Consider the following 24,675-nt stretch of genomic DNA (forward strand, 5'->3'; position numbering starts at 1 on the left):
AGCCCCCAATGCATAATCCACATAATCTACAAAAACACATAGACCCTGATACTTATCCCTATCCCAACGGTTATCTCCTGAACACTGGACATTTGTTGGCAGATAAATAGACATTGTGCTATTAGCCTGTTTTTATCTTGTGAAAAGTTAGCATGTGTACTGTAATTGGATACCCCCATAGTATCAAACATTCCCCTGTACAAAACAGATACAATACTGTATTAATAGATTTCTACTTTAGTAAATACTTGATAAGCACAGTAAATATGTCCAGCCTTGGTTTTGTTTATATGTAAGAACAAAGTTTCCATTGTATGTGTTGCAATGATTTCTGTTGCATTTCTGTAATATTTGCTCAAACAAAGATAAACAGACTGATCCGATTATCACAAAACCAATAATAATTAGGCAACCCCTCGTTTACTTTCCTTTTCAAACAACATAAAGTGGGGGATGATTGTATGTAAAAGAAGATTCAGGCCTCTGTAGTCATAGGTATATAAGCACTGTTCCTGTTGTTGTGGTCACTTTGGTTCTGAAGCAGAAGCAGCAACAAGTGTGAGAAGACAACGTTCTGTGAATGGTATTGCAGGATGTCTCTATTAGGATTCATTGTTCTTACATGTGCTCTATGCTGTAGTGCAGCATCGGCCCTGGAGACAGGTAAGCCAGTTACTGAGTCATGCAGACTTTCTGTATAACAGCAGAAGGGTCATTGTGTTACTGTATTTCAGCAGAAGGGTCATTGTGTTACTGTATAACAGCAGAAGGGTCATTTTGTTACTGTATAACAGCAGAAGGGTTATTGTATTACTGTATAACAGCAGAAGGGTTATTGTATTACTGTATAACAGCAGAAGGGTTATTGTATTACTGTATAACAGCAGAAGGGTCATTGTGTTACTGTATAACATTTATCATTTGTTACTTCCATAATTGTGTAATACTCATAGTGAATCACTAATATTTATGTATTATGTAATATTTTTGCATTATGGTGCCCTTTATTTTCCACAGCATCCTTAAGGCCACAAGTTTTATTGAGAAATAAAATGATAATTACATTAATTCTGTTTATGTTCACTTTAATTATGTAGTGAGGGACAATATTTGCTTCAGTTTGTCCACATATTTATTGATTGGCTGCGAGAAGAGCTGGTTTTACCAGTTACATTGACCATTTGAGTTGGTCCTGGACCATCAACCTGAGCAACGCTGCACCCCTAAGCCAACCCCCAGGTACCATGGTACACAGTTTGAGGCCCACTGGCCTAATGTATAACTGATCTCAAGAGAAATAATAGTAAAGTCCAAGTGCTTCTGGTATTCTAGCTCCGCCCTGTTGCATCACATGGCCATTGCTATCCATTGTATCCTAGCAATGGCCATGTGATGGGACAGGGCGGAACGAGAATCCCGGGAACACGGCATGCGGACACCGGCGTTCTCCAGTGGACACACACTGATAGCTGCTAGATAAAGGTAAGAGAGCCCACCGCTCTGCTCTTTCATTTGCACAGCACTTATGCACTTTAAGCACATGTCCTGATGAAAAGACCGCACAGGTCTTGAAACGTTGACATGACGCTGCATGGATAATTTATTTGCTTTATAAATATGGTTTGTACCTTTCTACCTGACTGAGTGCCGCCTGTTTCTTGCGGACCATAGGTCCCGGGATCATACCTATATATATATATAGATTTGTGTGTAGACCGCACTCACACTTAATATTATGTGTGTATACTGCGGGGTGCCAGACAAGAGATACACGTGATGTACGGGTATCCAAATAATAGTCCAGGGTGTATCCACACCTGTTTAGGTGTGGAATGTCAGGCACTCACCTAATAATAATAATAAGTCCAAAAGGTCAAGTAAAATCCAAAGGTTGTGCTGTTTTATTCAACTATCCAATATAGTCATATTGTCACAAGTGGTTATAGAATATGCCCGACGTTTCGGTCCTTGGTAGATGGACCTTTCTCAAGGAGCTTTTTAGAAAAAGAGACTCGCAATCAACGGAGATCGGGAAGAAAAACACCCATGGTGCCTATATATCTCTAACCCCTGAGGAAGTCCCACCATAAGGATTTGAAGGGACGAAACCGGTTGGGTAAACTACCTCTCCATCCCCCACTGGCATCATAAATCAGATAAGAGCTATATCTATTTTTGCCAATGTATGGGTCCATCCATTTTTTACTGTACTCATGCATGTTTTCTTTTAACTAATGTACATTGCCCTTTTTTTTAAAATAAATGTTTGATTGTGTATAAGCAATATTACGCTATATTCTTTTCCCATTTTGGGAGACTGTCTTGGCTTTGAGGGATCGGGACGATAACCATTGGATAACACCTGGATGTACATGCTCCAAGTGTGAGTTGTTTGGTTTTTTCCCTTCATAAAGCCTTTTTCACGAGGTGATTAGCACGTGGATCATTTTAAATATTCCACTAGGTGGCGTTGTTCACCAATTATATATATTTTTTCATGCACAAGCACTTATAAATATTATTCAACTAAGTCCCCTTAAAGTGAATATTTGTAATAATACACTCCCCCATCGACTTTTCCTATGCCTGGAACGCCTTCTTGAGACGTGTCTACAGGTAAGAAAGCGAGGGAAGGAGATCGCTGTAAAGCAAGATATCACTACATGAGAATTCCTCACTCACTTGATGGTACGCATATATTGATTAACTAAGAGGGATTATTGATACACTGAAGGCGCAGAAGTCATACCACGTTCCTATTTTTACCTATTGGTCTTATGGAAATTAGGCCAACTTGATGACATCTGACGACACAGTTTGAACTCTGGAGTGTTTTCAATAATTTTTAAATAGACATTTTTTGCGTTTTTTGCACACTGCACTGTGCACTTTATATATATATTTGTAAATCACTGGTTAACACTTAGTGAGTGGCAGCGCTGTCTGTGCACCACACACCATATATATATATATATATATATATTTGTAGTACGGTCCGGCACTCCCTCTTGGTCGGCAACTGCCCCGGTGCCTGTCTCAGCAGTCAATGTAGTAGAAGAAAAAGACTGGCACTCGTAGGTCTTTTAAAAGTTGTATTAAACAAACAGTGGAACAACCAACGTTTCAGGGCTGCGCCCCTTTGTCAAGGTGTGTGTGAACAAATTGCAATAAAACAGTGCTTACCTTAAATAGGAGTGAGTGATTAGAAGGCAGCGTGATGTGCTGGGCCAGGCCTGCTCCATCTGCGGGTCGTAGCGCCGGAAGTGACTCACAGGAAACTGTCACTGACCTGCAGAGGCGAAATGCTATGGAGCGCAAGCTCCAGCAGCGCCGGAAGAGTCAGGAGGGGATGATGGAACGCAAGCATAGTTGCTGCCATGGCGACAGGACGCTGCAGTGAGGCCCGGTGGGCGGCACTTAGGCTCCAGCAGCACACGCAACCTAGGGTGAAGACAACAGTGAAAACGGATTGTTACAAACCAATAAGTGCATAAAAAAGTTTCATATAAAAATACATACAAAATCGGGCACAATTTATCGATATTGAAGTGTAGTCATAGTGTTATAGTAACGTGAAACACGTAAGGTACTGTGTGCAGCTGACTATAGGAACACTGGGACCTCCATATGCAAATGGATGATACTCCTGTAAGGGCAACGAACAACCCGTGGCGAAACATTTTGCGCAGGAGAAGCACAGATTATGCGACCTGAGACATATGGCAGTCGATCACATCCCAGAGAGCCTAAGAAGAGGAGATAGGGGCGGTAAACTTCTACGCCTAGAAACGAGATGGATTCATCGCTTAAAATCAATGAAGCCATGGGGACTGAATGACAGACTGCCACTAAATGTTTTCCTATGAGCAATGTCTCGGGGGATAGAGTACCCGATGCATGAACCTACTCCACAAATTAGAAAAACGGGCCTGTATCGATTGTGTGCTTTTCCTTCTCTCCGCTACTTCTTTCTATCCCCTTGATTTTCTTCCAGTGTAATGTTAAAATGTATAAGGCAGGTGTATCAGACTTCAGGCGCCTATATAGTGTGCTTTTCCTTCTCTCCGCTTCTCCTTACTGCCCTGTTGATTTTCTTCCGAGTGTAATATCATATATGCATATACAGTAACTGTATTGCAGCAGTATCACTTGTCCTTCCACCTAGGGCCACAGTTAGCGTATTCACGCTTAGAGTGTGCTTTTTTCTTCCCTCCGCTACATCTTACTGTCCCTTTGATTTTCTTCACTGTGTACGATAATAATATGCAGCCTTCCAGCCAATGAGACTGAATGACGCTTTCACGCGACCAGTGTGCGTTTCTTTCTCTCTACTTTACTCTTACTGTCCCTGTGATTTTCTTCCTATTGTATCAATATTTTATGTATATCCACATCATAATGTGGGTAGGGACCACATACACAGTATCGGCAAAAGCATACCGACCTGTGTGGTCCAGTCCCCCTTACTGTCCCCTTCCACGTATGTGTATCCGGAGGAATTGGACTTCTATGAATTAGCACTTGTCTCCCACAAAAAGGAAGGAGAGAGCGTAGTTAAGCTCAGAGTGTGAAATTTCTTCCATCTTACTGCCCCTGTGATCTTTGTCCTAGTGCACGATATTAATATGTAGGTAACCATGGAGCTGCCCTCAGTGTACTATAGCCACAGGTGTTTCTGCGCCTCCAGGGTGCGTCTCGTTCCCCCCACTATACTCTGTCTTCTCCCTGTACTATCACATTATGGGATTACACATCCCCTGATAGGAAGCAGTGATTAATTAATACCACTATGATCTCACTGCCCCCATGTACTTCAGACCCGCGCAGCCCTTCCACTGTCCCTTCATCCTATCTCCATCTTGTCTTTTCCCGTTAACATTATGAATAGTCGACACGGACAGTGTTGACAGGAGTATCATCCATTTGCATATGGAGGTCCCAGTGTTCACGCTGGACCTATAGTCAGCTGCACACAGTACCTTACTTGTTTCACGTTACTATAACACTATGACTACACTTCAATATCGATAAATTGTGCCCGATTTTGTATGTATTTTTATATGAAACTTTTTTATGCACTTATTGGTTTGTAACAATCCGTTTTCACTGTTGTCTTCACCCTAGGTCGCGTGTGCTGCTGGAGCCTAAGTGCCGCCCACCGGGCCTCACTGCAGCGTCCTGTCGCCATGGCAGCAACTATGCTTGCGTTCCATCATCCCCTCCTGACACTTCCGGCGCTGCTGGAGCTTGCGCTCCATAGCATTTCGCCTCTGCAGGTCAGTGACAGTTTCCTGTGAGTCACTTCCGGCGCTACGACCCGCAGATGGAGCAGGCCTGGCCCAGCACATCACGCTGCCTTCTAATCACTCACTCCTATTTAAGGTAAGCACTGTTTTATTGCAATTTGTTCACACACACCTTGACAAAGGGGTGCAGCCCTGAAACGTTGGTTGTTCCACTGTTTGTTTAATACAACTTTTAAAAGACCTACGAGTGCCAGTCTTTTTCTTCTACTATATATATATATATATATATATATATATATATATATATAAATATATACATGTGGTTGTATTAGGCGGCACTCTCGGTTTTTTAAAGTGAAAAAAAAACTCCTTTACTGGTCCGACATGTTTCGGGCAATGCCTGTCCTCAGGGATCAATGTTATACACAATGTGACACAATTTATACACACACTCAAAGAACCCGCCCCCAACACCTTTACATTACCTGGCGCCCGTTCACCTGTGGTAGTCCTCGTGTGCTCCGTATCCCAGCGTCCTTCCCCTCGTCGCCAACCACCTGTATACCCAAGGCCGACCAGCCAGAACAGGAGGGCACCGGGTACTCAATATACTCATTCGGCAGTGGAGTGCCGGGCCCACAACCATATATATATATATATATATATATATATATATATATATTTATATCGGTGAAGAGAAAACAGCGGCACTCTGGGAATTTTTTTTGAAAAAGTATATTTTAGCAAAAAAGTCCAACGGTGACGAAACGCGTTGGGCGTGGCTAAGACTCCTGTCGTGGTTGACGTCTGTGGCTATTCGCTTCCAGCAACGAGTGAGAGGTCCCGAGGTCTTGTGGTGTAACGTCCCTGGATACAAGCTTACAAGTGCGGCGGTGAGAGCGGTCTGCCTTGGATGCTGGTTCCTGATACCATCTGACGTTCCCCGACTTCTTCCATCTTATCGGTTGATGTACCCCATATTGCTGGCAAGCTGATTGTCCTAATTCTCGATGTATGTGAGCATATGTACTTGAGTAAATCTTATACCTTCATTATACTCACTAGTGCGCTTTTTTCCTTTCTTCCACATATATATATATATATATTTTTTTTATATATATATATATATATATATATATATATATATATGTATATATATATATATATATATTTATACTAGGTGATTCATCGCGCCCTACAGGCGCTCTTCACACCGGCGTAAGGGGCTGCGCCCCCTTAATTTGTGAACGTTTGTATTGTGAGAAATATGGTTAGAATTGTATGAAAGATGCCCTGTATTGCAACTTGAGTTATAGGTGAAATGTGTTAAATAGAGAGCATATGATTTGGAAGGGGCAGGGCCGGCGCCACCACTAGGCAAATCTAGGCATTTGCCTAGGGCGCCGGCCACTGGAGGGCGGCATTTTGTGCCGCCCGGGTACCTGTCCTACGGCGCTGTGTATTTAAATCTGGCGGCGGAGGGAGCGGGGGTCCCTGCAGTCCATTAGAAATCACGAGCGCTATCCGCCGGGCTATGCGGAAGCGCTTCTAGTGTGAAAACTCTGGCAGCATGGCGCACGCTGATCTCAGCCAATCAGCGTGCTGCCAGTGTTTTCACACTAGAAGCGCTTCCGCATAGCCCGGCGGATAGCGCTCGTGATTTCTAATGGACTGCAGGGACCCCCGCTGCCTCCGCCGCCAGATTTAAATACACAGCGCCACAGGAGGACAGGTACCCCCCCCCCGCACCGGGGCGCCCCCACCCCGACTCGCTTGGGGCGCTCCGGTGCCTTGCACCGGCCCTGGGAAGGGGGTGTGTATTGTTTTGTTTAATTAAAAAGCGGTTACAGAGAAAGATGTACATTGATAGTGTGGAGGGTACAGTGACATTTGTGGGTGTGTGGGGGTGTGTGTGCGTGTTGTTGAGGTGTGTGTGTGTGCAATAGTATAGTAGGGTGTGGGACACTGTGCAGCTTCTGCCAGTTGGTGAGGGTCCAGCGTGGCAGCACAGGAGTACAGGACGGTGGCCCTGAGTCAGTGTCTCCTCCTACTGGGTGGGAGTTAGGGTGCATGAGAGCAGGAGGCTGGGCTATAAGGCATGATAGGGGTATGTGGGCAACACAGCGTCAGTGACTCCCCAGTGGTGGAAGTTACGGTTCAGGAAAGCAGGAAGCTGGTAGTGATAGGGGTGTGTGGGCATACGGGGGACTAAAGAGGAGGGTGGGGGACACTGTGCAGCTTCTGCCAGTGGGTGAGGGTCCAGCGTGGCAGCACAGGAGTACAGGACGGTGCCCCTGAGTCAGTGTCTCCTCCTACTGGGAGGTTAGGGTGCATGAGAGCAGGAGGCTGGGTGGTAAAGCATGATAGGGGAATGTGGGCAACACAGGGTGAGCGGGTCCCCACTGGCGGAAGTTACGGGGCAGGAGAACAGGAGGCAGGGCAGTGATAGAGGTGTATGGGCATGAGGGGTAGTAAAGGTTTTTGGCTGTTGCTGAGTAGGGATAGGCATTGGTGCAGACGCCATCGATGGTTGGCATTGATGGCGATTTTGCACCCTGCCATCGATAGTAGTAACATATTACTTGGATAACCATCGATTGTTGTAGCTATCGACAGGGCCGGCGCCACCACTAGGCAGCTTTAGGCATTTGCCTAGAGCGCCGGCCACTGGAGGGCGCCAGCACACGCTGCCAATTGAGTTGAGGTGACTGGCGAGGAGCAAGAACTAAGCAGCGGGATAGCCGCCGCTGAGGGGAGCCGCTGCAATCAAGTCAGCCCTTAGCCAGTGCTGGCTGCGGAGGAGGCTAATAGGTAAAGCTGAGTACGGGCGAGTGAGGACTGGTGCTGGGGGAGGCAGGCATAGTTGGGGGGCTGCTGCTGCTGAGAGTCTGGGGCGGGCTCCGTGTGAGCGTGGCTCAAGGCACCTGCTTTGGCAGCGCACCACAGCGCAGGGAGATGCCTGCACTGCTGCGCCCAAGGAGAGGGAGTGATACGCCGGCGGCTGGGGTTGAGAAGCCGGCAGTGGAAAGCGGGATGTGGGTAATGAAGGGTGAGACGCAGCCAGCGCTGCTATGATCAGCTGAGAGAGCGCGATATGCTGGTGCTGCTGTGCACTTGCAGGAGGAGGGTGCCGGACGGGGTACTGTGTGCTGAGGACTGCTGCTGCTGACCTCCCCCCTTTAACCAGAGCCATAGTCAGTGCCTCTGTATAAGTTATACAGGCACTGACAGAAGGTTTTATTAACTATATATATATCTAAAAATTTTGTGTGTGTACCAGTATCAGATATAAGTGGATTATTGGAGGTGTATATATGTACAGTATATTTCCCCCCTGTGGTGACTATGGATGTGGGGGGCGTTGCGACGTGGGTTTGGTTTATTCATATTACCAGGAGGGGGAGGGGGGGTGGTGCTGGGGCAGTTTTGCCTAGGGCATCTACTTGCCTTACACCGGCCCTGGCTATCGATGGTCATCCATTATATCTGACTGAATAGCCCCTGGGTCAATCAGAACTTGGTGGCGGGACTTCTGGGTGTGGGGGGTGGAGCTATGCTCCGTGCCCCGGCACCTTAAAAAAATGTGAAACTTGATCGGTTCTCCTTTGCCATCGATGTAGGGAAACCATCTGGTCCTCCCACATCGATGGCAAAAGTATTCAACATCGGCCATAAACCATCGATTATTTGAAATCATTGATGGTCGATGGGCATCCCTAGAACTGGAGGAGGGTGTGGGACAGTATGCAGCTCCCGGCAGTGGGTGAGCGTCTCCTCCCACTGGGAGGGAGTGAGAGTGCATGAGAGCAGGAGGCTGTATAATAGTGGTATGTGGGCAAGACATTGATAAAAGTTGTGGCGCTGGTGCATAGGACCGTGGGGGAACCTGCAGCGCGGCAGCCAGGGCCGGATATCCCACCTAGGGGCGGCACCTGCTTGTGGCGGTACAGGATCCCCCATTGTCACGGGGGTACGTGAAATGCGGGAGCGGGGTCGCGGGGGTCCGCTGGGGGTGGAACTGCCGGAAGGGGGTCAGGGGGGTCTGCAAATTGTGGGAGGGGGTGTGTGCGGGGATCTGCGATTAGCGGGAGGGGCGGGGGTCCACAAATCGTGGGTGTGGGTGGGGGGGGGCTTGAATCGCGGGAAGGGGGGTCTGCAAATTGCGAGAGGGGGGTGCAGGGATCCGCGATTAGTGGGAGGGGTGGGGATCCGCAAATCATGGGAGGGGGCGCGGGGGGGGCATGAATCACGGGAAGGGGGGTCCGCAAATTGCAGGAGAGGCGTTGTTGGGGTCAGTGAATTGCGTGAGGGGGGGTTGTGGAGGTCCATGAATCGCGGGAGGGGCGCGGGGTGCCGTGAATCAAGGGAGGGGGGCGCAGGGTGGTGGCGCGGGGTCCGTCAATCGCAGGAGGGAGGGTCGTGGGGGGCTGCAAATCGAAGGAGGGTGGGGTGCAGGGGTTGCCGTGAATTGCGTGAGGGGGGACGTGAATCGCGGGAGGGGGGTCCGTGAATCGCGGGAGGGGGTCTGCAAATTGCGGGAGGGGGTGTTGGAGGGGGTGAATCGCGGGGGGGTTTCTCGAATCACGGGAGGGGGGGCGCGGGAGGTACCAAGGGGGTCCGCAAATTGCGGGAGGGGGCGCTATTGGGGATTCCGTGAATCACAGGAGGGGGCGGGGGTCCGCATATCGCAGGTGGGGGTTGCCTAGAATTACAGGAGGGGGGTGCCAATTGCGGGAGGGGTCGGTGGTCAGCAAATCGCATGAGGGGGGGTCGTGGGGGTCCCACGAATCACGGTAGGGGGGTCACGGGACTCCTGCGAATTGCGGGAGGGAGGTCGCTGGGGTCACGCGAATCGGTGGAGGGGGCGGGGGTCTGCAAATCGCATGGGGGGGCTAGAAATGCGGGAGTGGGGGCGCGAATTGCGGGAGGGGGTCGCAAATCACAGGAGGGAGGGTCACGGGGGTCACGGGGGGTCCCACGAAACGCGGGGGGGTCCCGCGAATCGCAGGAGGTGGTCACGTGGGTCCCGCGAATTGCGGGTAGAGGGGGTCGCGGGGGTCCCGCAAATTTCGGGAGGGGGGGTGTGGGGGTCCCGCGAATCGCGGAGGGGGGGTCGCGGGGGTCCCGCGAATCACTTGAGGGGGGGTCGCAGGGGTCCCGCGAATTACGGGAGGGGGGGTCACGGGGGTCCCATGAATTGCGGGAGGGGACGGTGGTCCGCAAATCGCGGGAGGGTGGGTCACAGAGGTCCCGCGAAATGCGGGAGGGGTCGTGGGGGTCCCGCGAATCGCGGGAGGGGGGGTCGTGGGGTCCCGCGAATCGCGGAGGGGGGGTCGCGGGGGTCCCGCGAATCGCGGGAGGGGGGTCATGGGGGTCCCGCGAATTGCGGGAGGGGGGGTCACGGGGGTCCCGCGAATTGCGGGAGGGGGGTCGCGGGGGTCCCGCGAATCGAGGGAGGGGGAGCACGGGGGTCCCACGAATCGCGGAAGGGGGGTTCACGGGGGTCCCGCGAAATGCGGGAGGGGTCGTGGGGGTCCCGCGAATCGCGGGAGGGGGGGTCGCGGGGGTCCCGCGAATCGCGGAGGGGGGGTCGCGGGGGTCCCGCGAATCCCGTGAGGGGGGTCATGGGGGTCCCGCGAATTGTGGGAGGGGGGGGGGTCACGGGGGTCCTGCGAATTGAGGGAGGGGGGTCGCGGGGGTCCTACAAATCCCGGAAGGGGGGTTTGCGGGGGTCCCGTGAATTGCGGGAGGGGGTCGCGGGTGTCCGGGGGTTTGCTGGCAAAGGGGGGGGTGCAGGAGTAATGGTTGATGGTGGCTGTGGAGTAATGGTGGATGGTGGGCGTGTACTGTAGCCCTGGCTGGACGGGGGGAGGTGATGTCAAGGGGGTGAAACGTTATACACATGAAAATGTTATACACATAAAACACTGGTCTTTTCCCTAGGGGGGGGTTTGTGTATGCCGCTGGGCGGGAACGTTAGCTACACAGGGGATGAGTGACATATCTGGCTAAATATATAAGAGATAAATATATAGCAGTGGAGGGACCGGCACTCCTAGTTTGTCTAAAGTCAGCTGCTGGGGTGCTCTCTCGTCAGGATGAATACATGGGCAGAAAAGAGGTGCACTCCCCCGGACTCATCAAACAAAACTGCCAGACACAGATACTTGTGCTAATGTTTTGGGGTTTGACCCCCTTTATGAAAGCAAAATACGTGCTTTGATACAGGGGGTCAAACCCCGAAACGTTAGCACAAGTATCTGTGTCTGGCTGTTTTGTTTGATGAGTGTGACCGGGGCGCATTTTGCCCTATAGAAATCAGGCAGGGCGCAGCGCCCCACTAAAACAGCCTAGCGGGAACACTAGTAATGGACATCATGTGTGACCTTATGTGTAATTGGCATTAAGGTACAAAATTTTACATACAAATGAAGTAATTGACAAGAGATTTTCTAAATCTGATTAAACCTTACTCTCTTCCTTCTTTTTTTTTTTTGGCTTACTACTGGTCATACTAGAATCTGTGTAGTTACAGATCTTCTCTTGCCTTTTTCCAGTCCCACCAGGATTTAACCCTTCTATCATTATACTTCTTCCCAAGTGTTTCCATCTTATAATTATACTCTATTTTACCTATTACTTTCTGCAGAGTGGGGGTTTGTTCTTGTTTCCATAATTGTGCAGTTGTTGCTCTTACTGCGCAAATTATTTGATTTAAGAGATATTTTTGTGTGCTGTTCAGGTTTGGTGGAAGTATATGCAGTAAGATCATCTGTGGAGATAGCTGCACTACCGAACCCACACTCTGCAAAATAAAACTTTCAATCTCCACCCAAAAACTAGCTTCTCACAGGACCAAAATATGTGTATTATGTCCCCTCTTTTTTCGCATCTCCAGCATATGTCTGGTTGATTTGGAAAAAAGCTATTAATCTTTGCCGGAGTATAATAGGTCTGATAGAGTATTTTAAAGAATTTCTCAATCTGTAATGTAGAGTTAGACATCTGGTTTACTGACATGAACAATTGTGCCCATTGTGCCTCTTCCCAAGAGAAGTTAAGCTCCCTTTCCCACTTCAATTGCCATCTTGTTTTAATTTCTTCTCCTTCTCTCTCTTGTTGGAGTGTTTTAATCCAAAAAGTTATTCCTCCCTTCTTTTTTAATCCCGAAACCTGGCTTAACCACTCTTTTGGGAATGTTTTTAGGTTCGATTGGGTCTACATTCAGTGGAAGAGCTTCAGATTTGTTTGTATTTAATTTATAATATGAGACTTTCACAAATTCTTCTATGATATCTAGTAATGCTGGGAAAGATTCCCTGGGGTTTGTAATAAGAGAAGGATATCGTCTGCATAGAGTAGTACTTTATGCTGAGAATTATCCACTGTTGGACCAAAAACCTCTTGGGCTTGTCTAATTAGTTCCGCCAGTGGCTCTATTGCCAATACATATATTATGGGAGACAATGGACATCCTTGTCTCGTCCCATTTGAGATCCAAAATTTATCCGATGTAAACCCATTGCAATACACAGTTGCAGATGGGATAGTATACAGAGTAAGGATAGCTTTGAGGAAATTGCCCTCCAGTCCATACTTCTGGTGGACCCTTTCCAAAAAGATCCAATGCAAGCGATCAAATGCTTTTTCTCCGTCTAGCGACAGAGCCACTAGTTGGAACTCACTTCTTGCCGCATACTCCATTATGTGGATTGCTCTATGAACATTATGTGGGCCTTGTCTGTTTTTGACAAAGCCAGCCTGGTCTATATGTACTAGATCCCTTAGAATTGGTGAAAGTCTGTTAACAATCAATTTGGCGTATATTTTAATATTGGTATTAAGTAAGGCAATTGGCCTGTAGTTTGAGGGGGTTGTAAGATCCTTTCCATCCTTCCCTATCATAACAACTCGGGCTTCGAGCATCTCTTCTGGGAATCTGCCTAATTTATTTCCCTCCAGAAATGTCTGGAGGAGGACAGGGGCAATTTCTTTCTGATAGGTTAAAAAAAATTGTTTATGAAGCCATCTGGGCCCGGGGTCTTGTTTGGTTTCAAGGTTTTGATTGCCTCTATGACCTCTTGTAGGGACCAAGGGGTATTTAAATTTTCTCTCTGTTGTTCAGTGAGTTTAGGTAGATTTACTTTGGCCAAAAACCAGTCAATATCACTAGGGGTAGGTTGGGGGGTATCTTCATCTGTAGCTAGGTTATATATTTTCCCCAAGTAATTTGAGAAGATATTCGGCATGTCCGCGGGGTTAGTTATTTTCTCGCCTCTATGATTATATAGCGCTTTTACTGCGTTTTTAATTCTAGCTTCTTTGATTTTTTTGGCCATGAAACTCGTGGCTTTGTTGGCTTCGCCGTAATATTTTTTTTTTTTTATTCTTTTTATTGCGTGATGCATTGCAACATTAACATGTCAAGACATTGCAGTGTTTATAAATTAATCATACAATATTGCAAATTAACTGCAAACATTTTCATTATTTTGTTGTTTAACAATATCCAAAATTCAAAAATTCAGAAATGCCCTCTGCACATCTCTCCAATAAAAGGCAGTATATGAGTAACCATGAGAATTTTTGGTAGTTATTTCTTTGTATGTTTATGTGTGTGAAGGCCCCATCCTCCCAAATCCCTCAACCGCGAATAACAATATGAAGACCCCTTTCCCTTTGTACAAGGTTTATACGTGAATTTCCAGCTCCTATACCACTACTATTGGGGGATCTCCCAGCAGCCTCCTCGTCTCATACCACTCTGTGTATTGCAAGGTGTTTTGAATTCTCTTTTGAAAGTCTGCTGGTAGAGTCACAATGTAACTTTCCCAAGTTTCAAAAAAATTTTGGGTTCGTTTTTCTTTATCTAAGGTTGTTTCCAACCAATCCATCTGAAAGATGTGATGGAGCTTAGTTTTAAAGAGAGCAAACGAAGGAGGCTGCGTGGATATCCAATCGTGCAAAATGGTTTTACATGCCGCTGCCTGTACAGCCAGTACAAGTTTTTTGCATTCCTTAGTTACCCTCTGTTCTGTAGGAATGATTCCAAATATGGCCCATTCTGCATTAAAGGGTATATAGTTTATCAAATTATCTAGCGTGAATCTCCTCACTTGTAGCCAAAAGCCTCTTGTAATTGGGCATGTCCAAAGACAGTGTAATAACCCCGCCTCTGCCTCTCCGCAGCGAGGGCAGGATCCATTTGATGGCATCCCCGCCAGGAGCTGTCTATGTGGTGAGAAATAAGCTCTATGAAAAAGATTTAAAAATTGCTCCTGGTATTGAGCAGCAGGTAGCATGCGGCAAGAGTTCACCAAATTTTTAAGCAATATTTCGCATGATAGGTCGGGGAAATCTCTTAGCCATAGCTTCATACCTGACCTCGTGTCCTTGTGTACTATGAGTGGTCTGAGGTAGTTGTAGTGTAAAGAGATGGCTTTTTCGATTATGGGCTTAGCTCTCAAAACCCCATCTAAGTCATTGTACCAATCTTTGTCAGAGAGATGTTTCACTATTATTTTGGCATAGTGGCTCATTTGGAAGTAAGCTAGGGGAAAGTTGCTCAATATTGGGAATTTCTGGTAAGCCTGCTGAAAGGTTAATACTTTATTTGAGGAAGGGTCGCATATGTCCTTCAAACTGGAAATTCCTTCTCTGTCAAACAGGGTAAAGGGGAACGCAGCCTCTCCATGCTGGAAGGAAAAGAAAAAAGTAGCGCTTACCAATGAGGAATTATCAATGTAAAAAACATTTATTACACATAAAAAATAATAACATGTACGTATATGACAATTGGATAAAAATATAAGATAAAAATTATCTCGCTATCACACCACCACTCTAGGATGACTCTAGGATGACCGGGGCATGGTCTGAAATTACTATGTCTTTTAATGCTGTGGATTTGAGTTTGCATAGTAATGAGTTGGACATGAGTATACAGTCTATTCTAGACAAAGATCCGTGGGCCCTGGAGAGGTGGGTGTATGAGTGATCTGTTTGATTCAAGAGGCGCCAAGGATCACTGAGTTGCAGTGTTTCTCTAAGTTCCTGCATTTCCTTCCAACCCGGGGAAGCTTGCCTCGCTACTGGCGGGGATCTGTCTATCACTGGGTCTGAAACCGCACTAAAGTCTCCCCCAACTATAAGTGGGTAACAGGTTCTGGATGCTAGGATATGGATAAGTTTACGTAGGAATGTACCTGTCCCCACATTGGGAGCATATACATTCACTAGGGTGTAGTTTGTGCCTTCTATAGTTACGTCAACTAAAATATATCTCCCATTGGGGTCTAGTATTGTGTGTGGAATGGTGTATTTTAGATTTTTATGAAACAGGATTGCAACCCCTCTCGATTTAGATTTATATGGGGCCGATAAACATTCAGCTATCCAGGGGGCACGTAGTGTGGAGGTTTCCTCCGCCACCCAGTGTGTCTCCTGAAGAAAGGTAACTGCTGGGTGGCTTTTGCGTAAGTGGGTCATTACTTTTTTCCTCTTTATGGGCGTGTTGAGACCTCCCACATTCCAGGAGACTAGAGACAGATTAGGCCTTTTAGGCGGCGGAGCCATCTCCGCTCGCCGTAATATTTTTGTTTGAATCTATCGAGTTGGCAATTTATTTGTTTCAAATTTACTGCTTCTAGTTCATCCCTTGCCTTCCGTAGGTCTTTTAATATTTGTTCATTGGTGGGGGAATTTTTATGGGTCTTTTCAAGTGCTTTAATTCTATCTTCTAATTCTGTGACAAGTTGTATTTCCTGTTTTTTTAACCTAGAACTAATCTGAATAATTTTACCCCGGATAACTGCCTTTAATGCGCACCATAAATTGGCTGCGTTGGTCTGCTGTGCATTATTATAAAACAAAAATTTGTCTATTGCTTCCCTTAGCACATTTTTAGTTTCTAGTGAAGAGAAAAGCGCATTTGGACATCGCCAGATTCTAGGGGTCATATTAAAGGTATTTTGTTGCCAGCTAACTGCTAGAGGTGCATGGTCCGAGCAGGTAGCGGGCAAAATGTCTACTCTTTTTATATTCTGGAGGGTGAGCCTATCTGCAAACACAAAATCTATTCTTAAGTACGTTTTATGGGCGTTTGAAAAAAGATAGAATCTCTGGCGGTCGGATTTAGGACACGCCAGGTATCATACATTTCGGCCTTATGCAGAACCTCGTTGAAATCTTCGGCTTTTTTCTTGATCTCTCGGGAAGACTTCAATTTTCCGACGTCTGATTTATCTAATCTTGGGTCTCTTACCATATTGAAGTCTCCCAATACAAATCTTGATCCCTCTGCTACAGCGTTAAATTTTTTCCAAAAGGTTTTTATGAAAGTAATTTGGGAGGTATTAGGGGCATAAACTGAGGCTATTGTAGTTTTTTTATTGTTAAGTTTGCCTTTTAATATTATAAATCTCCCTTCCTTATCTATTACTTGTATATCTACTTCGAAGTTGAGGTCTTTTTGGACGAGGATGGCCACTCCTCCCCTTTTCCTTAGTGCACTAGTGCACTTTGGGGGTTATTCTGATTCACTCGGAAAGGCACAATCACTCTCTAATGGACAAAACCATATGCACTGCAGGTGGGGCTGATGTAACAGCTGAAGAGAGAGTTAGATTTGGGTGTTCTATTGTTTCTGTGCAGGGTAAATACTGGCTGCTTTATTTTTACACTGCAATCATAGATATCAGTTTGAAGTAAACCCCCCACCCAAATCTAACTCTCTCTGCTCATGTTACATCTGCCCCACCTGCAGTGCACATGGTTTTGTCCATTAGAGAGTGATTGTGCCTTTCCGAGTGAATCAGAATAACCCCCTTTGTTCCTTGACGTGATAATAATGGAGTTTTAAGATCACGTCTCGTGCAAATCGGCTTGTATTGATTTAGGTTTTGGTAGTCTATGTATCCTATCAATAGTCAGATGTTCTTTTGACACTTCTGGGAGCATTTTTTGAAATAGCTCCAGGGCAAATTGGTTTAATTGGGCATCGGGGATTTTTTCTGGCACACCCCTAATTTTTAAGTTGTTTCTCCTTGCTTGATCCTCCTTATTTATTAATTTATCTTTTAAGGCAGAGACTTCTCCTTGGACACTTTCATGTGCTACTTTTAGGTTGTTATAAGCTTCCACAATAGTTTCTAGCTTTCTCTCTGTTTGATCAGTCCTTTCGCCCAAGGCCACAACTTCTCTTGTTAAGGCTTGAAACTGATTTATAATTTCAGCTGAAAGGTCACTTTTTAAATCTGTAATTAATTGCGCCATTTTTCTTAAAGTGATAGGCTCATCTAAGCTTTCCTCTTCTTGTGATAAGGAGATGTCACTTACTCTTTGGGGGGCTTTCTTTTGCGTGCTTGCGGATATGGAAGGTCTCTCTTTTGCCTTGTTTGGGGGAGTTTGGGCCATTTTAAAGATACTTGCTGGTGTATTAGCCGCTGGTTTTTTTTTTTTTTTTTTGGCATTATTGATGGGCTCTAGAAAAGGAGCTTTTGACATACAAGTTCAGCAGATTGTATATATTTTTTGTACCGGAGGGCAGCAATAGCTCCTGTGGGAGGTAAACAAGAGAAGGGGCTTTAGTGATTTTTAGAGAGGGTGGAAACGCCACATCCTATTTATTGTAGCATTATATGTCTCTCACAGGGGGTCCCACCCTTGCTTCTCCTGTGCTTAATTGAAAATAGGGAGAGGCACGGAGCAGGACCAGCATTGCTTATTTTAATTAGCAAGTTCATGCAGGGCTCAAGTGGTTTGCTGTATCTTCTAGATAATTTTAACTACTTCATACAGATATCTCTACTTCATACCAATCTTCCCCCGCTGCGTCCCTTGCCTCCAGGCGTCTGTGCGGGCTAGTCGTTGTGGCGTGATGGAACCTCCGCCGGCCTGGCGGGATCTCCGGCCGTCTATGCCGTTGTTTACTCTGGGTCACGTGGCCAGCTTTCTCCTCAGGCGTTCTAGCGCGGCGAGTTTTCAGTCGGCTACTGCCGCTTCCCTGTTACAGCGGGAAGTGCTCTTACTCGTGGTGTGTCTGCTCGTGCTCCCTGGGCTGCGGTCGGTCACGTGCTGCCCCGTCTATTCTGCCAGGCCACCTCTCCCGTCCAGTGCTCACACAGCCTGTGGGTGATCTCTTGCATCTGTTAAATTTCCTGGCGCGCGGTCTCTGGATCTCGCTGGCTCTGTCAGAGCTTGCTACTTTCGTGCGCACCGTCCTGCGTGCTACGTCTTCAGTCCTGCGTCCTCTCCCCGTCGTGACGCTTCCGACACGCCCCCCTTCTCCAGACTGTATATGATTAGCGTGTCCAAGCGCCGCAATCTACTTTTTTACGTACATGTTTCTATGGTTTTGTTAGCATTTTCTTCTCCTTTCGCCATAAGTGAGATCCAAGAATTCTAAACTAGTAGTGCTAAATTTATATGTGAAACTTAAATTAGAATTATTAATATGTACTGTGGCAGAGACAGCATCTGTCCACATGAAAGTAATAGCAGAACCAGGTGTATAATCAGCAGGACCTGAGATTTCCTGGTATAAGGGTTTCCAGGGCAGAGTGATCTTGCTATTGATGGTGGATAAGCCACCCAAGCAATAGGTTGGGTGTGGGCTATTTATAGGGACCATTGGAGCCCTTGCAAGAGTCTGCTATGCTGGGATTACCTGAATGCTACTGCCTGTATCCATGCTTGCCTTTGGAATGAATCTTCTATGCTTTGACCTGCATCAGAAAAATGGGAAGCGTGGTAACACCATGGGGGAAATTTACTAAGAATACGAATAAGATTTTTCTTATTCGTATTCTTAATATGAATGCATACGGCTGTTTTAGCCGTAAGCAAATTCGTGTTCCGGAGAGGAATTTACAAAGCAGTCAAATACGGCTGCTTTGTAAACCCGGATGTTGTATTTATTCGTATTAATTTGTATTAGCAGCCGTATATATGGCCGCTAATACGAATTAGTATAGGCAGTCTGCACAGATCAGTCAGATCCGTGTAGACTGCAGTGTGTAAAAAAACAAAGAAAAATAAATAAATAATTAAAAAGAATGGCATGGGGTCCTCCCCATGGCCGTAACCAGCACCAGGCTCAAAGAGCTGGGGAAAAATATGTGAAGGGTTCCGCTGACTTTTTAAAACCAGCCCCAGGCTCCCGGGATGGGTTTGGTTCCCAACATAAAGGGGACAAAATGAATAGGCATCCCCCGTATTTTAAGAACCAGCCCCAGGCCCAACCAGCCAGCAGGGTAATGCCACAGCCAGGGGGAGACTTTTATACAAGTCTTCCCGGCCAAAGCATTAACCCTCTTACCAGTCAGCCTGGCCAGGGGCCCTGCGGGAGTGGGGACCCCCCAATAAAGGGGTCCCCCCTCCAGGACTTACCTAGCCAGGCTGAAGTCTGGTGCTGTCCCCGGTACCCCTGGGCATTGGGTACCGGGCTGGTTAAAGGGTAAAAATTTGAATGAAAAACTATTGTCTAAAACAGTGGAACTATGAAGCCCCCCCCCCCCCCCCGCATGCTGGGACTTGGAGAACCACAAGTCCCAGCATGCGGGGGCATTAAAGGGACCGTTGGTACTTGTAGTTCCACAGTAATAGAAATAGTTAAAAAAACAAACTGACACCGATGAAAAATAAAAGTTTAATACATACATAGCCCACACATACTGATACTTATCTTGAGCCCGTAGGTAGCCCTGGGTCCGGGGGTCTGCTGATCCTGGGTCCGGGGGTCTGTGGATCCTGGGTCCGGAGGTCTGCAGATCCTGGGTCCTGGGTCCGGCGATCCTGGGTCTGGGGTCCTGCAATCCTGCATCCAGGGTCCGGCGATCCTGGGTCCAGGGTCTGTAAAAATCCTTTGGGGGACATGTGAACCGAAAAGGACCGATCTTCGACGGAGGACCTTGGTAAGTAGGATTTACTTCCACAGGTCCCCAAAGGATTTCTACGGACCACTAGGCAGGTCTAGGCATTTGCCTAGGGCACCGACAACTGGAGGGCGGCAGTTCGCCCCTCGCCCCCTGTGCAAAGGGGGTACCTGCCGGCTTCTGACAGGAGCCTGCAGTGGTGTCCTTGCCGCACGGGTACCTGCGGCGCTGTGTATAAAGCTGGCGGCGGGGGGTCCCTGCAGTGAATAAGAAATAACTAGCGCTTTGCGGTGGTGCGGGAAGCGCTTCTGTTTTAAAAACACTGGCCGCACGCTGATTGGCTGAATCTCAGCCAATCAGTGTGCGGCCAGTATTTTCAAACCCGGCAGCGCTTCCCGCGCCCCCGCATAGCCCGGCGGATAGTGGTAGTTATTTCTTATTCACTGCAGGGACCCCCCACCACCGCCAGCTTTATACACAGCGCCGCAGGTACCCGTGCGGCAAGGACACCACTGCAGGCTCCTGTCAGAAGCCGGCAGGTACCCCCTTTGCACAGGGGGCGAGGGGCGAACTGCCACCCTCCAGTTTTCGGCGCCCTAGGCAAATGCCTAGACCTGCCTAGTGGTGGCGCCGGCCCTGACCATAGAACCCATTACACATGATGCTGCACACATAATGTCCCTTACACATGATGCTGCACACATAATGCCGCTTACACATGATGCTGCACATATAATGCCCCTTACACATGATGCTGCACACATAATGCCCCTTACACATGATGCCGCACACCATAGTACCCATTACACATGATGCCACACACATAGTACCCATTATACACGATGCCGCACACCATAGTACCTATTACACATGATTGCGTGCACCATAGTACCCATTACACATGATGCTGCACACATAATGTCCCTTACACATGATGCTGCACACATAATGCCGCTTACACATGATGCTGCACATATAATGCCCCTTACACATGATACTGCACACATAATGCTGCTTACACATGATGCTGCACATATAATGCCCCTTACACATGATGCCGCACACCATAGTACCCATTACACATGATGCCACATACATAGTACCCATTATACACGATACCGCAGACACTAGTACCTATTACACATGATTGCGTGCACCATAGTACCCATTACACATGATGCTGCACACATAATGTCCCTTACACATGATGCTGCACACATAATGCTGCTTACACATGATGCTGCACATATAATGCCCCTTACACATGATACTACACACATAATGCCCCTTACACATGATGCCGCACACCATAGTACCCATTACACATGATGCCACACACCATAGTACCCATTATACACGATGCCGCACACCATAGTACCTATTACACATGATTTTGTGCGCGCTGTTGTTGTGCGTGACGTCAGGGGAGCACGCCGGGCGCTGGCACCACATGATTAAAGGGGGGGCGGGCTGAGGTGAAAGCGGGGAGAATTGGAGCGGAAGTTGCAGGGGTGACAGTCATTGACAGCTGGGCAGAGAGCAGGGGGCTGCCCGGCTGTATTCAGAGCACTGCAGGTCACGGCTGTTTGAAATAATACCCCTTTCACAACAGAAAATGCAGGGATTTACCCGGGAATATGGTCCAAGGATCATGCAAGGACATTCCCAGGCTGACCCCTTATACACCAGTCTAGTCCCTGCATTTTCTAGTGTGAGGGGGAGAGACAACCACTCCCCTCTCCCTACCCCCCTTTAACCAACCAGCTATATCTTCGGAACCAACTGACCCATTTACATGAGACCAGTATCATATTGAAGAACTTTTGAGTTGGCTTTGAATGATTTTGGTCCCGTGAAACTGGGCTGTTTGGTTCCAGAGAAATCTGCCCTCAAAGAACATAAACAGTCATGAAATTACATTTAAGAAATGAAAAAAAAAAAAACGGTTTAACCTCAATATCCCTGGAACCAATTAACCCATATGGATCCAGCCTGGTATCAGATTGAAGGCCCAGCGATTTGGGTTCGACTGAGATCAACCTCGAGCTTCAGTGATGCCGAAGGGGGAACTGGCAGCCGTTGAACAGGGTGGGGGTCAGAATTAGCGGGTCCCATGTTATCCTATAGGGAAAACGTTCCAGCTTTGCCTAGCAGTATCTCCGGTTCCCAGGGGACTAGAGACACGGGGCTGGGCTCGTTGGAAAGCCCATTCCCTCAGCTACAAAATGGGCTAATGGGTGGTCCTGTGCACCCCCGGACCACCCCCTAGATTCGCCTATGTTGAGGGGCAAAGTTCAACAACCCCGCTGAAGTCTATAACTACCTGCAATGTCCCTTTTTTCCGGTTAAGTAGTTCTCTTAAAGTGAAGGCCTTAACAGGTATTTGTAATCCTCAGGGTCCTCAATGCAATGATCCGGCTAATCAAGTTCAACTACAGGTGCTCCTTCTGCAAGTTCCATAGCTGTTCTAATGACTCAGTGTCAGTAATTCTGCCATCAAACAGAGTGCTGCTTGTCAGTAATTTCAATGGGGGTTCCCCTTTGTCCTTCCGGTTAAGTAGGAGGGTATAATACAGGTATTACTTGGGCACAGTCCCTATCTCTTCTCAGTGGATCTGCCTTGGTAATAGGGGTATTCTCCCTTCTTTATATATTAGAGTCTCCAAGTGGGTTATGTTTTAAGTGGCAACAGACTGCTTCCAAGGAGGAGTGGGTAATGGCCGCCCCAAGTCTCAAACGTGTGGTGAGTGTGGGGCGTATGGGACTCACTAAATCTGCTCACTTGTCTCCTTTCTACCCTCCGGCTGCAAGACGCTGCCCATTCACAGCCGCCCTCTGTACAACCTCCGTCACTTGTGGCCTCGTCGTGCCGCGGCTGCACCCAGCGCCGCAGCTCTCCTCCGGTCACCGATGCTTGTTATATGGGCGCCTGCCATAACTCTATGCATGGCGAGCCTGCCACCACTAGTCCCAGGAACTCAAACACTGCTCCACTACTTCTCTGGCCTCTCTCTGCACAAACGTCCAAACGTCTTGGGGCAGTCCATTCTTCTGTAATGAATAGGGAACTTTCTGTTCCCCTTTCTTAACAGAGTCCCATTTTACCTAAGTTAAACATTATATATCTATATAAATATCACACCTGGACCCAGGATCGCGGGACCCCGGACCCAGGATCAGCAGACCCCCAGACCCAGGGCTACCTATGGGATCAAGATAAGTATCAGTATGTGTGGGTTATGTATGGATTATACTTTTATTTTTCATCAGTGTCAGTGTGTTTTTTTAAATCTATTTCTATTACTGTGGAACTACAAGTGCCAGCGGGCACTTTAATGCCCCGCATAATGGGACTTGTGGTTCTCCAAGTCCCATCATGCGGGGGAGGCTTTCTGGAACTCATAGTTCCACAGTTTTTCATTCTATTTTTTACACTTTAATCAGGCCGGTATCCAATGCCCAGGGGAACCAGGGACAGCACCAGGCTTCAGCCTGGCCAGGTAAGTCCTGGAGGGGGTGGACCCCTTTATTGAGGGGTTCCCACTTCCCCAGGACCCCTGTCCAGGCTGACTGGTCGGTAGGGATGAATGCTTTGGCCAGGGGGACTTGTATAAAAAGTATCCACTTGGCTGTGGGATTACTCTGCTGGCTGGTTGGGCCTGGTTCTTAAAATACAGGGGACCCCTATTAATTTTGTCCCCCGTATTTTGGGATCCAGCCCTATCTGGTTAGTTTCTGATTTTTTAAAACCAGCCCTGGCTCTTTGAGCCTGGTGCTGGTTACGGCCGTGGGGGGACCCCACGCCATTTTTTTTTCTTTATTTATTTTTCTATTTTTTTTACACTGCAGCCTGCATGGATGACTGATCCATGCAGGCTAAAGCCAAATACCCCAGGAAATTGAGGTCTATTTTCCTGGCGTATTTGGCAGGCAATTATCAGCAGTTTGCCGATAATTAGCGGCCATATTTTAATACGGCCGCTTAGTAAATTAGGAATCACCATTCTATTCTAGGTGAATCCTTATTCTATTCTATTCGTATTTCCCGATGGTGTATACATTCGTATTTGTAAATACAAATACAATTGTGCCATAAATACAAATACAAATATGCGTATTTTTGGCATAGTAAATGCCAAAAATACGAATAGGCCTAAATTTTTTTTGTATTTTACTATGAAAATACAAATTATTTAGGCGTATTTGCCTTAGTAAATTTCCCCCCATGAGTCACTAAACTGGGTGAAACCACCAACCCTAGTGACGCCTTTGATGCTTGTGCTCCAAAAAACAATTCTATACACATCCCTATCACATCTTTGAGTCCATCGTAATAATAGACCTGTGCCCATTGGGATACACAGCTAGTCACACTCTGGTGACCCCAAACCAGCTGGTGAAGATAACTAACTAATGGCCAACCGACCCAGCTGGGACTACTGGTTACTTTACAGCAGGACCTCCAGGGTCTGCCGCAGCGCAATCTCCCGGCGGTCAACCACCTACACGCTGATAGTGGGACCGTCTGAGCAGTAACACAAGCCCGGATATCGATC

The 24,675-nt window shown here is 47.3% G+C and overlaps 1 protein-coding gene across 1 annotated transcript in view; it reads left to right on the forward strand.

The window, feature by feature from the left end:
* The first annotated feature begins 504 nt into the window (after positions 1–504).
* LOC146026279 (coagulation factor XIII B chain-like) overlaps positions 505–24,675 on the forward strand; it is a 269,367-nt gene continuing 245,196 nt past the window's right edge. Inside the window, exon 1 of the mRNA XM_083156812.1 lies at positions 505–663. Coding sequence (XP_083012938.1) covers positions 594–663 — 70 coding nt within the window. The 5' untranslated portion in view covers positions 505–593. The remainder of the gene's footprint in view (positions 664–24,675) is intronic.

Source organism: Crinia signifera, chromosome 8 (genome assembly GCF_055691185.1).
Source record: "Crinia signifera chromosome 8, ASM5569118v1, whole genome shotgun sequence".
In the NCBI taxonomy this organism is placed as follows: domain Eukaryota; kingdom Metazoa; phylum Chordata; class Amphibia; order Anura; family Myobatrachidae; genus Crinia; species Crinia signifera.